This window comes from Mesoplodon bidens, assembly GCF_964165515.1.
Source record: "Mesoplodon bidens genome assembly, chromosome: 1".
Classification (NCBI taxonomy): domain Eukaryota; kingdom Metazoa; phylum Chordata; class Mammalia; order Artiodactyla; family Ziphiidae; genus Mesoplodon; species Mesoplodon bidens.
Genome location: NC_138176.1, coordinates 8623773 through 8637202, shown reverse-complemented (window position 1 = coordinate 8637202; position 13430 = coordinate 8623773). Strand labels below are relative to the sequence as shown.

General features: G+C 52.6%; 1 protein-coding gene across 3 annotated transcripts in view; it reads right to left on the bottom strand.

The window, feature by feature from the left end:
* CPXM2 (carboxypeptidase X, M14 family member 2) overlaps positions 1-12852 on the bottom strand; it is a 128007-nt gene extending 115155 nt beyond the window's left edge. Inside the window, exons 1-2 of one of the 3 annotated variants that reach the window (XM_081249621.1) lie at positions 12382-12852; positions 798-896 (exon numbers count right to left, since the gene is read on the bottom strand). In XM_081249621.1, the coding sequence (XP_081105747.1) occupies positions 798-896; positions 12382-12682 (400 nt within the window). In that variant the 5' untranslated portion in view covers positions 12683-12852. The remainder of the gene's footprint in view (positions 1-797; positions 897-12381) is intronic. The other 2 variants (XM_081249622.1, XM_081249620.1) reach the window with 2 other exon arrangements.
* Positions 12853-13430: the final 578 nt, after the last annotated feature.

The window sequence follows — 13430 nt, the reverse complement described above, 5'->3', positions numbered from 1 at the left end:
TTGCTAACTGCATAACGGGAGGCAAACGATCCATATTATTGAGTCTCATTTTCCTCATCTGTGATGACGACGACGATGATGGTGATGACAATAATAATACCCACAATACTCAGAGGGGCGTCAGGAGCTGTGAAGCGTGAGGCCCAGTGCTTGGCAGTTACTGAGGGCGTAAGTGCTTAATACACGTTCACTATTACTAATATCGGCACAAATGTCATCCCAGATACCCTACTTTAGAGTAAGAGAGAGAACGATAAAGGTAATTGTAATAGTTAATAATCATAGTAATAGCTCTAGCTAGTGGGTCAGAGTTTGTCCATGAGTCTAGAACGAATGGCTTTGACCATCCTAAGGTGAGTACTTAAAGGACCGGTATTTTCGCATGATTGTAAAGTGCCAGGCCCAGCATTACATGCTTTGCAAGTAGAAGACTTGACCTCTGACACTGGAGGCCCTGGGTTCGTCTGGGAGACAAGAAATGCACACACAAGGCTGTGGGCAGCTACGAGGCCCCACAAGAAAGGAAATGATGTTGTCTTTGAGGGGGGAGGGGGGAGGGCAGGGAAGGCAGCCAAGAGCTCCAGGAAATTCAGAAATGACCTTAGTCAAGCTGATGGGGAAAATCTGGCTGTGGGTTACTGTGCGCAGCAGAAGACAGAGCCCGTGAGTGTTCTCACCCCTGTACGGATGGTCCAGAAGGGGCAGCAGACCCCAGGCAGACCCGTGCTCAGGACTCGGCTGCTGCGCCGGGGTCTGCGCCCTCCCAGGGCCGGTGATGCAGCAGGGGCCTCACTCACCCTCTCTGACAGCGTCACGGGCCACAGGGACCCTGTGATCATCACCGGCAGCCTTCTCAGAGCTCTTGGTTTTCACGCCTTTTCTGTTGCTCTTTTTACCTAAAAAGAAAAGAGAGAGAGAGAGAGATGCCTTTACTGTCACATATGTCAGAATCATCCCAGGCTGGTGAGGACTCAGCCATCTTCTCCTGCAAAGCAGCCGTCTCTACCCTCTGCCTTCCCGGTTAAAAGAAAGGCCGGTGGTTAAAGGAAAGGAAGTGTGTTATTGTGAACACCCAGGGGAATAACCACTCCTAATAAACACAATGCACACTTGCAGGTGGTTACCGTTCTAAGACCGCAAAATGTCCTGTGGAGTACCTCGGACCCTCCCTGGGGCTCCAAAAGTGACACCACGTCTAATGGATAAGATGGAGCTGAACTCCAGACCTCTGACCCCGGGGTAAGATTTCCTGCCATGCTGGGCTCCTCCCACCTAACTCTCCAAGGCCCCGGCTGGGTACCTGGAGGTGTGAGGATGCTGCCCACCAACTGGAGGAACTCCTTCCCGGAGCCCAGGGAGTCTGCCTGCTCGTGCCCCGCGGGCCCGTCCAGCTTCCTCTCACACTGGACTCTCTCTCTGCTCCACAGACACTGGCTTCCTCTCAGCCCGCAGTTCATCGTTCCTGCCCACCAGAACTCGGCATGTGCCGTGCCTCCTCCTGCAATATCCTTCCATTCACTCTCCATCTATTTAACTCCTGTTGATCTTGCAAATCCAAGCTCGGCCATGCCCTCTTTGAGATGGTTTTCTTCAACTCCCCACCTACATCAATGTCTCCTTGGATGGGCTCTGAGAGCACCTGTCTTTGGTCAAGTTGCCCCTGTGTGGAGCCTGAGGCAGGGGTTTGGTGCAGGTGATGTACTGAGGGAGGGCTCCAAGGAGAAAAGAAGGAAGGAAGCAAGATGAGGCAGAGGAAGGAGCTAAGCTAGGCTGTGTTCCCAGGCAGAGTCTAACTCTGCCAGATCCCATGGGGAGCTCTGGAGCTGGAACTGCACAGTGTTGCCCCACCTTGAGACCTTTTCCTATGCTGGTTCACCTCTGGCTACAGACTGATCTACTGCGGGGGAGGGGTGTGTGTGGGGTGGTGGGAGTTGTCGCCTTCCAAGGATCATGCTCCAGAGAGGGGAGCAGCTGTGAGCCATCACAGCCAAGCCCCAGCAGCTGTGGGATGGGTGTGCCAGTGGGAAGCGAGGACCTGGGTGTGGTGTCAGCAGCCCCCACTATGGCTCTGCACACCCGTCCTGTGTAGCATTATCAAACACATGTAACGTATGTCGTTCTGTTCATGGGGGCAGGAACTGTGTCTGGTTTTGCTCACTGCCCTCCCTCCAGAGTCTGGTTAAGTCTGTGAGGAACAAATGATCATGAATGACCGTGAGTCAGTAGATGACCAATGAGACAACAAGAGGAAGGGAAGGTCTATGGAGAAAGATAGGCAGCTTGGATTTTAAAAAGCAAGTTGAAATACCAAAAACATCTAGTGGATTGTGCCAATTAATGAAATCATTTCAGATAGTTCTACAGTCACCAAAAAAAAAAAAAAAAAAATGTATCAAGAAAATCTTCAAAAAATTCAAGGGTGCACTGGGCCCAGCCACAGGCAGTCCTCTCTCCATCATATTCTTGGGTGATACCTGCTGGGCATATCTTTCATTTTTCATGTAAGCTAAAAAATTTTAAAAAAATCACAGAATTAAATGTCCTCCTCGGGTCAAGGAAATCAATAAACCAAAACATTCAGAAAGGCCAGAGGAGGAAGACTGCCAATCTGAGTGCATCTGATGACATCAGCCTAATGTCACCTCGGCATCTGTCTCATTTTTGTGGGCAGGAATGTGAGCCCGGTGACCTCCAAAGGTGACTTCTGAAAGAGCCTGATCGAGGGTCTGTAAAAATCTTGACTGTTTGGAAAATTGGGTGCCATAACTTTTGAGAATCAAGCGTCTGATTTGGCAGAAAGATAGTATGTTAAGGGAAGCAAAAGTTTTACAAAATATGAGAGGAAAAAGCCATCCAACCCCTCCCTGGAAGCCGGCCATTCATTGCAGGCCTTCCCTCTGCCCGGGCAACCTCTACGGGGCCTCCACGGGCAGCATGGGAGACACAGTCAGAGGACACGGCCCCACGAACACCCTCAGCCTCACTCCCCTGGGCTGGACCCACGCCCTGTACTCAGCTCTGGGAATCCAATAATGGCCCAGATGTGAGGCAGATGTGCTATCACCCCTGAGACCAAACTGGGGAACAGATTCCCCGCAGGGAGTGGCAAAGGGACAGAGAAAACAGGCAGGGCACCTGCCACCTTCTCTAGGGAAGCTACACTTCCAGGACATGTACCTACAGATCTGGTTCCAGCCCCAGGTGGTCAGGTTCTGCCACCGCACCAACCATGTGTGGCCTCGGGGGACCCACCTCACCCCTCCTATGCTAATTCCCCTCATCAGTGAAATAAGGAGACATGGTACCTGCCTCGGTGGAAGTTACGGAGAGGAAAGAGATGACATACGTCAAAGCACTGAGGGCCGTGCCTGACCTGCAGTGACCTCTGAATAAAAGACGGCCTCCACCTTCTCACCCTTCCTATTAGTCCCAAGTCCCCACCGTCACAAAGCACCATCCCCGTTGCTGGAAGAGTAACAGCCAACACGTGGCGCATGAGGCACAATTTACAAGGCATTTTCACACAGACTAAAACATTCGATCTTGGCAAATACCCATCGAGGGCAGGAAGCTTGCTATGAACATTATTCTACAGAGGGGGGCACGGAGGCTCAGAGGACAAGAGACCCACCCAAGGTCACGGACTGAGCCAGGAGGAAGCAGAGCAGGAGCCTGACGCCAGGCCTAGGCCCTTCCCTGCCCCTTTTTCTCTTACAGCAAGAAAGGCAGCACATGGTCTGTACAGATGACAGAAAGAGTGAAGTGGAAATAATGTACAGAGAAGGAGCCAGGACCAAATCAACATCTCCATCTGGGCTGCGTGACAAAACTGAATTTCTTAAGAGTAGCAAACTGAATTGCCAATGCAGGCCACATATTCTATTCTGGTCCATGGTGATAAATATCATGCTTCTTGATTGACAGGAAACTATTTTTTCCCCTCTCTATACTAGGAGCTTACAGTAGCAACCCCAGAATCCGAAAAAATTCTTTGCTGCATATTTGCATTTTCCCAAGAAATTCCAGCCCTCTGGCACCTGCACTCCGTCTCGTGAAGGACGCAGCCCCGCCCAAAGCTGCTTGCCTGGCTCTTGTGAGGGAACCCGCATGAAGAGGAAGGCCATGCGGGAAACCAAGCCACTGCAGGGTCTTGGGAGCTCCCCCAGAGAGGCAGCCTCGCGGCACCGGGACAGACAATAATTCCGCTTTTCTCAAACACCATGGGACCAAGGAGGACCTTGCAGGTGAACGTGAAAAGCCGAAACAAACGCGGTTAGAAACCTGTGCTCCTGGGACTTCCCTGGCGGTCCAGTGGTTAAGACTCCAGGTTTCCACTGTAGGTGGTGTGGGTTTGATCCCTGGTCGGGGAACTAAGATCCTGCAGGCTGCACGGAGCAGCCCAAAAAATAAATAAATAAAATCAGAAACTCGTGCTCCCTGTGTGTGTTGGCGAGAAAAGGATCATGACACAGGGAGGGGACAGCCTGTGTCCTTATCCAGTTCCCAAATCTGAGACAGTCAAGCTCCTGGCAGAAAGAGGTTTCCCAGGGCTTCCCTGGTGGCGCAGTGGTTGAGAGTCCGCCTGCCGATGCAGGGGACACGGGTTCGTGCCCCGGTCCAGGAAGATCCCACATGCCGCAGAGCGGCTGGGCCCGTGAGCCATGGCTGCTGAGCCTGCGTGTCCAGAGCCTGTGCTCCGCAACGGGAGAGGCCACAACGGTGAGAGACCCACGTACCGCAAAAAAAAAAAAAAAAGAAAAAGAAAGAGGTTTCCCAGGGATCAGGTGAAGCCTGAAAAAAAGGGGCTGAGTGGCTGAAGGACGTGCCTGCTTCCGTCCATCAGTGACCTGAATGGTCTGGGCTGGAGATGGAAGCCCCAGTGCAATTTTCTAAGTACTTTTTTACCAGGGCTGGATCAAAGTCAATCGATCAATCAGTCAATCAAAAGCCCTCCCCTCCTCCTGCTCGGCTGTGTCTTTCCTGGGAAACTAGCTGATCGGACTGTGTCCTCCTCTGGGCTGGCCTTCTGTGCAGAAGAAAGACCTTGGTCTTGTGCAGAAGACTTGGCCTCCACCAGGGTCCCCAGGGCATAAGGCAAAGCCACACCCAGCCTCTGTGCAGCAGCAGCCACCTTCCTGACCTGCAACCAAGCAAGAAGCCCTTAGCCTTTAAAGAGATACCCCGGTAACCACAGTAGGTGGGGTGTGCCAGCCCTGCAGGGGGCACTGCTGGTACTTGCTGGTCTCCGTTTGGGTTCTGCCTGGAACCAGCCTGAGACAAGGCCTTGGAGGCAGGAGTGAATGTGAGAGGTGATTTCATGAAGCACAAATGAAGAAGTGGAGGGAGTGAGACTCAGAGAAGGAAACGCCAATAACCTGGGCTGCACTGCTAAGCGGGACCCATCAGGACTCAACGTAGCTGGGGAACCTGAGGACACTGGGTAGAAGCTGCCTCTGACCTGTCCCTCGAAAGACTGCGAGGCTGTGCATCGACCTTCTAACCTCACACCACCTTGGGAAGCTTATTATCATTATCATTATTATTATTCCCCGGTCACAGTGAGGAATTCAAGGCGTGAAGATGTCACACGTGCCCATGAGTGGCAGAGCCAGATTTTGAATCTCTCTGAATCCTGAAAAAACTATGCCAAACCCTTACATGTGCCTCTCATGGATCAAGTATTCCATAAAAATCTAGAGTCTTAAATGAGCATTTGAAAGTGTCTCATGTGGCTCTGACCATCCTACGATACCCAGATCAGTCGTCGATGGGATCCCAGCCAGTTACGAACACTAGCCCTTCCCGTAGCCATCCAAAGCCACCCCAGTTTTATGGGTTGCATGATCCCAGAAAAGCAGCGATGGGGGCAGGGACCTCAGAAGGCCACAGAAGGCAGAGCCGTTGCTGGAGGCGCAAAGCCTGAGAGCTCAGGCTCCCTGGCCACCTCGGACATCCAGCGGAGACCCCCACCTCAATAATCCAGGTTCCAAGGGACTTCCCTGGCAGTCCAGTGGTTAAGAGTTCACGCTTCCACTGCGGGGTGCACGGGGTCAGGAACTAAGATCCTGCATGCCGCGTGGCGTGGCCAGGTTCCAGGGCCCAGGCTGCTGTTGCCATGGAACTGAAGGCACCATCCACCGTGAGGTCTGGCAGCCAGGGATGCTCGGGGCACGCAGGAAACGCGATGGCTATTTTCAAGAACCACAGCATCCAACCCAGCTTCCCCAAACACGCAAGTGTCTGTCCGTTCATTATCCACGCACAAACCCTGGTTTCTGGAACCATGGGCACAGTCGAGAGGAGATCTACCAGTGTGAGTAGCTGACTTTGGAAAGCATTTTGGAAACAGATGTGGTGTCTTAGAAAGCTGCTTGCTGATGTACATGAGAAGACCTTTTTTATAAAAAGTCCTTTCCCTTGGAATTTTGTAGGGAGTTGGACCAAACACTCCGGATTTAACTCTTCAAGAGAACATATAATACCATGATATAAAGATTTCTTGTTATTTGTTTAGGTGTGCTGATAGCCTTGTGATTGCTTTTAAAATATATAGTGAAATATTTACAAACACATTCATCTAATCCTCACACGCCAGCTTTGCCCAGCAGAAGACATTTCCATCTGAAGGCCAACCCTTGCAAGACGCCCTGAAGAGTGTTGCAGCAAAAGCTTAAAAGTGAAGCTCTTTCCAGCAACCAGCTGGCAGCGCATAACAGAAAGGGCTTTGTTTACAACCAAATATGCTCAAATAACAACTCTTTGATTATCGCCGCCTGCCCGCCGCCCCCCCACCCCGCCTCCCCGCCCCAAGCCGGGGCAACACAGTACAAAGTGCACACTCTCCAGTTCGGGGCACAGATAGACGAACAAACATGGCTCACTGCCCACTCTGAGAATTCCATGGACTCAAGACCGTGGACCAAAACCATGGGTGCAATGCAGGCGGGCGTGTATTCCAGCAGAGGCGCATGCTCCCCAGTCCTTGAAGAAAGCAACAAACAAGCAGGAACCCAAAAGTTAAAGGCTACTTCTAACCCCGTGGAGGGGGGAGAACAAAACAGCTTCAGATCACCTATTAAGAGTCTTGTTTATTAACTTGTTTGTTTCTTACTACCACTTGGGAGGGAAAAGGCAAATCAGTTATATAACTATGGTTTACTTCTCTGTTCCATTTTTTTCTCTACAAAAACTACGGCTCCAAACCAATTTGGAGATGACATGAGAAGTACACCCCAAATCCACTCCCATGCCCAGAATGTGGTCCCTCGTCTCACTCTTCACCCTGGGATGATGAAAACTGGGGCCAGGAGACTCATTCTTTGGACCTCAAAGCATTCCAACTGCAGGGATCTAGAAAATATTGAATTTGGCTAGAAACAGCTGAATAAATGGAATTAGAGAGAAGCAGCTTGCCAGGTCCCTGTGAAGAAGAACATTCTAGCAGTCAGTACTATTTACCCAATGGATAAGCAACCTCGCAAGGTGGTGTGCATCCATCAGTGGAAACGTGTGAGCCAAGACTGGTGTTGAAGTAAACTTCCAGGGGCTTCCCTGGTGGCGCAGTGGTTGGGAATTCGCCTGCCAATGCAGGCGACACGGGTTCGAGCCCTGATCCAGGAGGATCCCACGTGCCGTAGAGCAGCTAAGCCCGTGCACCACAACTGCTGAGGCTGCGCTCTGGAGCCCACATGCCACAACTGCTGAGGCCCGTGCGCCTGGAGCCCGTGCTCCACAGCAGGAGAGGCCACTGCAGTGAGAGGCCCGTGCACCGTGGTGAAGAGTGGCCCCCGCTCGCCACAACTAGAGAAAAACCTGGGTGCAGCAACAAAGACCCAACACAGCCAAAAATAAAATAAATAATTTTTAAAAAGTAAACTGCCAGGCCCAAGATGGAGTTGCTCTTACCCGGGGTGCCACATCAGGAAACAAAACTTAGACAAGCTTCCTGTTCCTAACAATCTCCTCTTAGTCAGAAATAGCTAGCCAATTCCCCAATGCCAAGCCAACTCTGGCTCTTCTCACCCCAAACAAAGTGGACGGTGTCACCCCAGCCAACCAGATGTTTTCTATGTCCTTCTTCCTTGTTCTTTATTCTCTGTCCTATAAAAGCTTCCTGCCTCCTGCCCCATTTTGCCATTCTCCACAGGAGACTGTCCATTTCATGAAAGTGTTAAAAAAAAGTCTATATCACCTAAAGTGTCTTCTTTAATCATTTTTTAACACCGAGCAGCCCACTGTCGGAATCTTGCAATAAACAAGAACTTGCATGCAATGAACACTTAGGTTCCTTGAAGTTCTAAAATTCTGGGAGTTTCTGATGTTCACGACGAGGGCCTCAGAAATGTGATGATACTGAGTCCCACTCCACCGCGGAAAAGGCTCTCACAGCTCTGTATCCTGATGGTGGTGATGGTTCCATGAATCCACAGATGTGAGACAATGCAGAGAAACACACACACACACACACACACACACACACACACAAATGAGTACATGTGAAAACCAGGGAATGTAACCTAAAAGTTAAAAGTATTGTACCAAGGTCAATTTCCTACTTTGATATTTTATATAGCAGTGATTCTCAACCAACTGGTGACGTGACAATGTCTAGAGACATTTTAGTTGTCACAACTCGGGGGAGGGTGCTACCAGCATCTAGTGGGTCAAGGCCAGGGATGCTGCTAAACATCCTACAACGCACAAGACAGCCTTCGCCCCGAGACACACACGCACACACACACACACACACAATTGGCCCCAAAATGTCAAGACTGCCAAGGTTAAGAAATCCTTTACTGTAGTTCTAAAAGATGTTATCATTGGGGGAAGCTGGGAAAAGAGTATACAGCAGCGGTCCCCAACCTTTTTGGCATCAGGGACCAGTTTCATGGAAGACAATTCTTCCACAGACGGGGGGTGGGGGGATGGTTTCAGGATGATTCAAGCGCATTACACTTATTGTGCACTTTATTTCTATTATTATTACCTTGTACTATATAATGAAATAATTATACAACTCACCATAATGCAGAATCAGTGGGAGCCCTGAGCTTGTTTTCACTTGCCACTCTCTGAAAGTGTTTTGATGAGTCTGCAAGCCATTGATTTGTTATGGTCTCTGTGCAGTCAAACCTCTCAGCTAATGACGATCTGTATTTGCAGCCGCTCCCCTAGCATCACTGCCTCAGCTCCACCTCGGATCATCAGGCGTTAGATTCTCATAAGGAGCGCGCAGCCTAGATCCCTCGGTTGCACAGTTCACAGTAGGGCTCGCGCCCCTGTGAGAATCTAACGCCACCCTGATCTGACAGGAGGCGGAGCTCAGGCGGTGACGTGAGCGATGGGGAGCGGCTGCAAATACAGATGAAGCTTCGCTCGATCGCCCGCCGCTCACCTCCTGCTGTGCAGCCCGGTTCCTAACAGGCCACGGCCCAGTACTGGGGACCCCTGGTACACAGGATCTCTCTGCACTATTTCTGCAATTTCCTGTGAGTCTATAATTATTTCCAAATAAAAACTTAAAAAAAAATTTAAGATTCCACCTATTCAGCATATCAGGGCTCTACTTCTCCGGAATCTGTCAGCCACTCGTGGAAAAATGCAACGCTCTCAATTAACCAAAGGATTCAGCTGTCCAAGCCACTTCCAGGAGAATGTCAGCCCATGACATCCATTGCACATTTCTGTGGTAGCATGAAAGAACAGTCAAGGGGCAAAGTCAAACTCACACCAAGATCAAATCCCCAACGCCCTTGGCTCCTTAAGTAAACCTTCCTATGGGATTCAGACAAGACTCCCTCCTAGACCCTGATGCACAGAACATCTGCCTTCCATCTTCCCTTGAGCCCAGGCTTTATGCAAGATACCAGCTATCTGGAAAATATTTCATCATCTGCAAAGACAAAGCACATGACAGACTTTTCAATGAGTAATTATATATGCTTTCACATTCTTTTTCTTCTCTAAATCTAACCTCTCACTCCCACCTCAGTGTCTAGACAGTGCCTGGTATGTAGCAGCCACCATCTACCCAGTCCAGAAGTTCACGACAAACAGAAACGAATGCTTCTATTATATCACGAGCAGTACATATGTCAAGCCACCCCTTAAGGGGGGCAAACTCATCTCCTCTTACTGCAATTTCACTGCACAAACTATCACTGACCCCCCCTCATCAAAGTCAAGTCTTAACCAAGCTCCCCCACTTGGGGTCCAGGGTAAAAGGTTCCAGTGGTCAAGTGCCCAAAAAGGCGGGATGGGGAGAACAGACTTGAAAGTATTTGACCAAGGTCACACTTTGTTTGTCAGAGTCGGGGAGCTCTGAAAAGCCCCACACAATTTATTAGAAACACACACTCCAGGCAGGAGGCCTGGAGGCAGCCCTCCAGAAGCTGAGTCTCTGGAATTTCCAGGGCCCTGTTTTTATTTTGGGGAATCAGCAACGCAGCCCTCAACACACCTGCAATAACCTTCTCCAAGCCGCCAACTTTGGTGCGTTCCAGGAGGGTGGGGCCGGGGCTGTCTTGCGCTCCCCTCCCCCAGGACCTCCCCCAGCACCTGATGTTGGAAAGGTTCTCCGTAAGGACCTGCAGAATTATGAAGAACTCACAGAAGGGCTAGCACAACCACGAGCTGACACACTGCAAGCTTTTGTTGAAAAGCTCATCAAACAGCTGACAAGTAAGGTAGCAGGCACTAGTCGTCTTGGGCGGATAAAGATGCTGAGGTCCGGGAAGCTGAGTGCTGAGCCCCAGACCCGGGCGTTAAGTGCAGTCCTCAGACTCTCGGTCTGGGGCTTCTTCCATGCTCCCCTTGCCGTCCCCCCAGTAAACACCAGAACCTAACAAATGTGTCTCCCACCCACCTCCCCCCACCATGCCCAGTGCTGTGCTAACCACGTAGCAGATACTAAAAAAACAAAAACACATGCCAGCTTGATTCAAACTACCAAACAAAAAAGGTCTTGAGTTAAAAGCACAGGAGGAGGGCTTCCAAATCTCCCACGCCAGCGAGTGACCCTAAGCAGCTTGCCTACGTGGTCAGAGCCTCAGTTTCCTCATCTGTCAAGTCACAAGAATACCCACCCCTCAGAACCCCTGAAAGAATGAATGAGACGGCTGTCCATAAATCTCCTAAATAAAGTCGCAGCGGATGGTCTACACATACGAGTGTCTTTTCCCACTCCTATTCCTGTTACTAAACCAGTATGGTTTTTACAAATCTTAATGTTCATAATTCCCCAGAAAATATAGGGAATTCCGGATGGTTCTCTTCAGGGTTACACAACTCACAGAACTGCCTGCAGATGTACAGAGCCGCCCACAAACTGAAATATGGCAGGACTCCCCCTCCAGGTAAGTGGAAAGGAGCTGCTGAGATGGGCCCACACACTCGAGAGTTCTGGGCCGCCATCCGCGCTCCTTCCCCACTGCCTCGCTGCTACCTTTTGTGAACAGTTTAACCAAACAAAGGTGATGCCTTTCATGCCAGGAGCTGTGTAATGGTGCCACTGGCATGTATCTCCTTTCAAGGAAGACCGTTACAAGGCCGGAGAATTTGGCCACAATCCTGCCTCACTCCTCAATCTTTAAATACTAGGACCGCAACCCTCTGCAATTTGAGCAAAGAACATTTGGGACAATGCAGAGAAAGTCCCCCTTCTCAAGGAGTGTAAGAAACCAAATGGAAGTCATGTCCCCAAGACGGGGCAGGCACAAAGTGGGGATGCAACTGAGAAGGCTGGGAGAGACGGCCGGCTTCAGGCGCCACTGGGCTTCCCCAACCCCTCCTCCTTCGGCACAGGAGTCCAGCTGCAGCCCAAGGCTCCCCGACAGAGGCTCTGCCATCCTGCCCCTACTGGACAGAGGATTCAAGGGACCCACGGAAAGTGGGAGGGAGGGAGCCGAGAGGGGAACCTGCCTGGGGAAAGGCCCGCCGCTGAGCTCTCCCCAGAAGGCCAAGGTGCCAAAACAGACCAAGTAGTCACATCGCCAAATAGGAAATTCACTCTCAAGAAAACGTCCTGGGAGAAGACTGTAAAAGTAGGCAGAGGAGGAAGAAGTGTCCGGCAGAAAGATCCTTTGCCCAGGAAATTTCAAACTTGGGGCATTGGGACCAGCTTCCCAACTGCACAGCCTGTTTCTACCTGAGAGGGGACCGCCAGTCAGGTTTAAGTTCCAGGGCGCTCGGAGCGGCCCGCGGGATGCGCAGTGCACTGCCTAGGAAGGGGGTGGGGGGCAGCGATGGGGAGGTTCACGGGTCTCTCATCCCAGACACACGGACAGCGAAGCCAGCGGTCGCCTCAGACCCGGCGGCCACCGCCGGGACAGGCGCACAGCCACGGGCGCCCCCTCGGGCCGCGCAGCGCAGAAAGTTACCTACCTGGCGGAGGCGTCTCCGGAGCCAACTTCTCCCTCTTGGGAGCTTTCTTGGGCTTGGTCGCCTTCTTGGGCGGCCTGGGCTCGGACGTGCGCAGCTTCCGCTCCTCCTCCCCGGGCCCCGCGGGCAGCGGCGGCGAGAAGGGCTCGGGCTCCAGGCGCGCGTAGTAAGGCTCCCGGCTCCAAATCTCTTGCACGTAGTAGTCGGGGCCCTCGACGGCTGCGCCCTGGGCCGCGGCCCCGGCCAGGGCCACCGCCAGCAGCGCGAGAGCCAGCGCCAGCGCGGCGGCCCCCCGGCGGGCCATGCCCGCTCCTCCCCGCGCCCGGGGCAGGGTCACGGTCGCCGGGAGCGCCGGGCGGGCGGCGGGCGCGGACAGCGGCGCAGGGCAGGGGCGCCGGCCTCAACAGCGGGGCGCACGGGACGCGGAGGCGGCCGGCCGGCGGCGCGTGTGACCCGCTCTCAGGGCTGGGCTGGGCTGGGCCGGGCTGGGCTGGGCCGGGCCGGGGCGGGCAGGGGCGCGCCCAGACGCGGGGCGGGCGCAGGGGGGCCGGCCCCGCCCTTCCCTCCTCCCTCCCTTTCCGGCCGACCCCGCGGTGGCCGGCCCTTGGAGCCGGGTGTTGGGGGCCCCCTCCACCCCAGCAGCTGTCTCCAAACCTCCCCCTTTGCCCGCACTCCCGAAGCCGGCCAGTGCTGGGCGCTTGCTTCCCCAGAGACTCAAAGGAGTTTCCATCTAGAAGGAACCTCGAGCCGTTTTACAGGTTGGGGAACCGTGACCCACGATGAGAAAGGGTCGGCCCAAGGTCCTAAAGCAAATCAGAGCCCGAAGCCTAGTCTCCAGCTCTCCTGACCCCTACCCCGTCCCTGGCTCCACATCAGACACGGGTTCCCCACCGGCCAGACAGACCTTTCCTCAACCTGACCATGATCCTATTTCAGGAGCTATGAATGAGGAACCCAGGTCCCCAGGGTTCCGAGGAGTAAAGTGTCGGGGGGGCGGAGCCCTGCTTCTGACTGAGAAGTGACCCTGTTGGGTGAGGAGAGAAGTGGAGTCA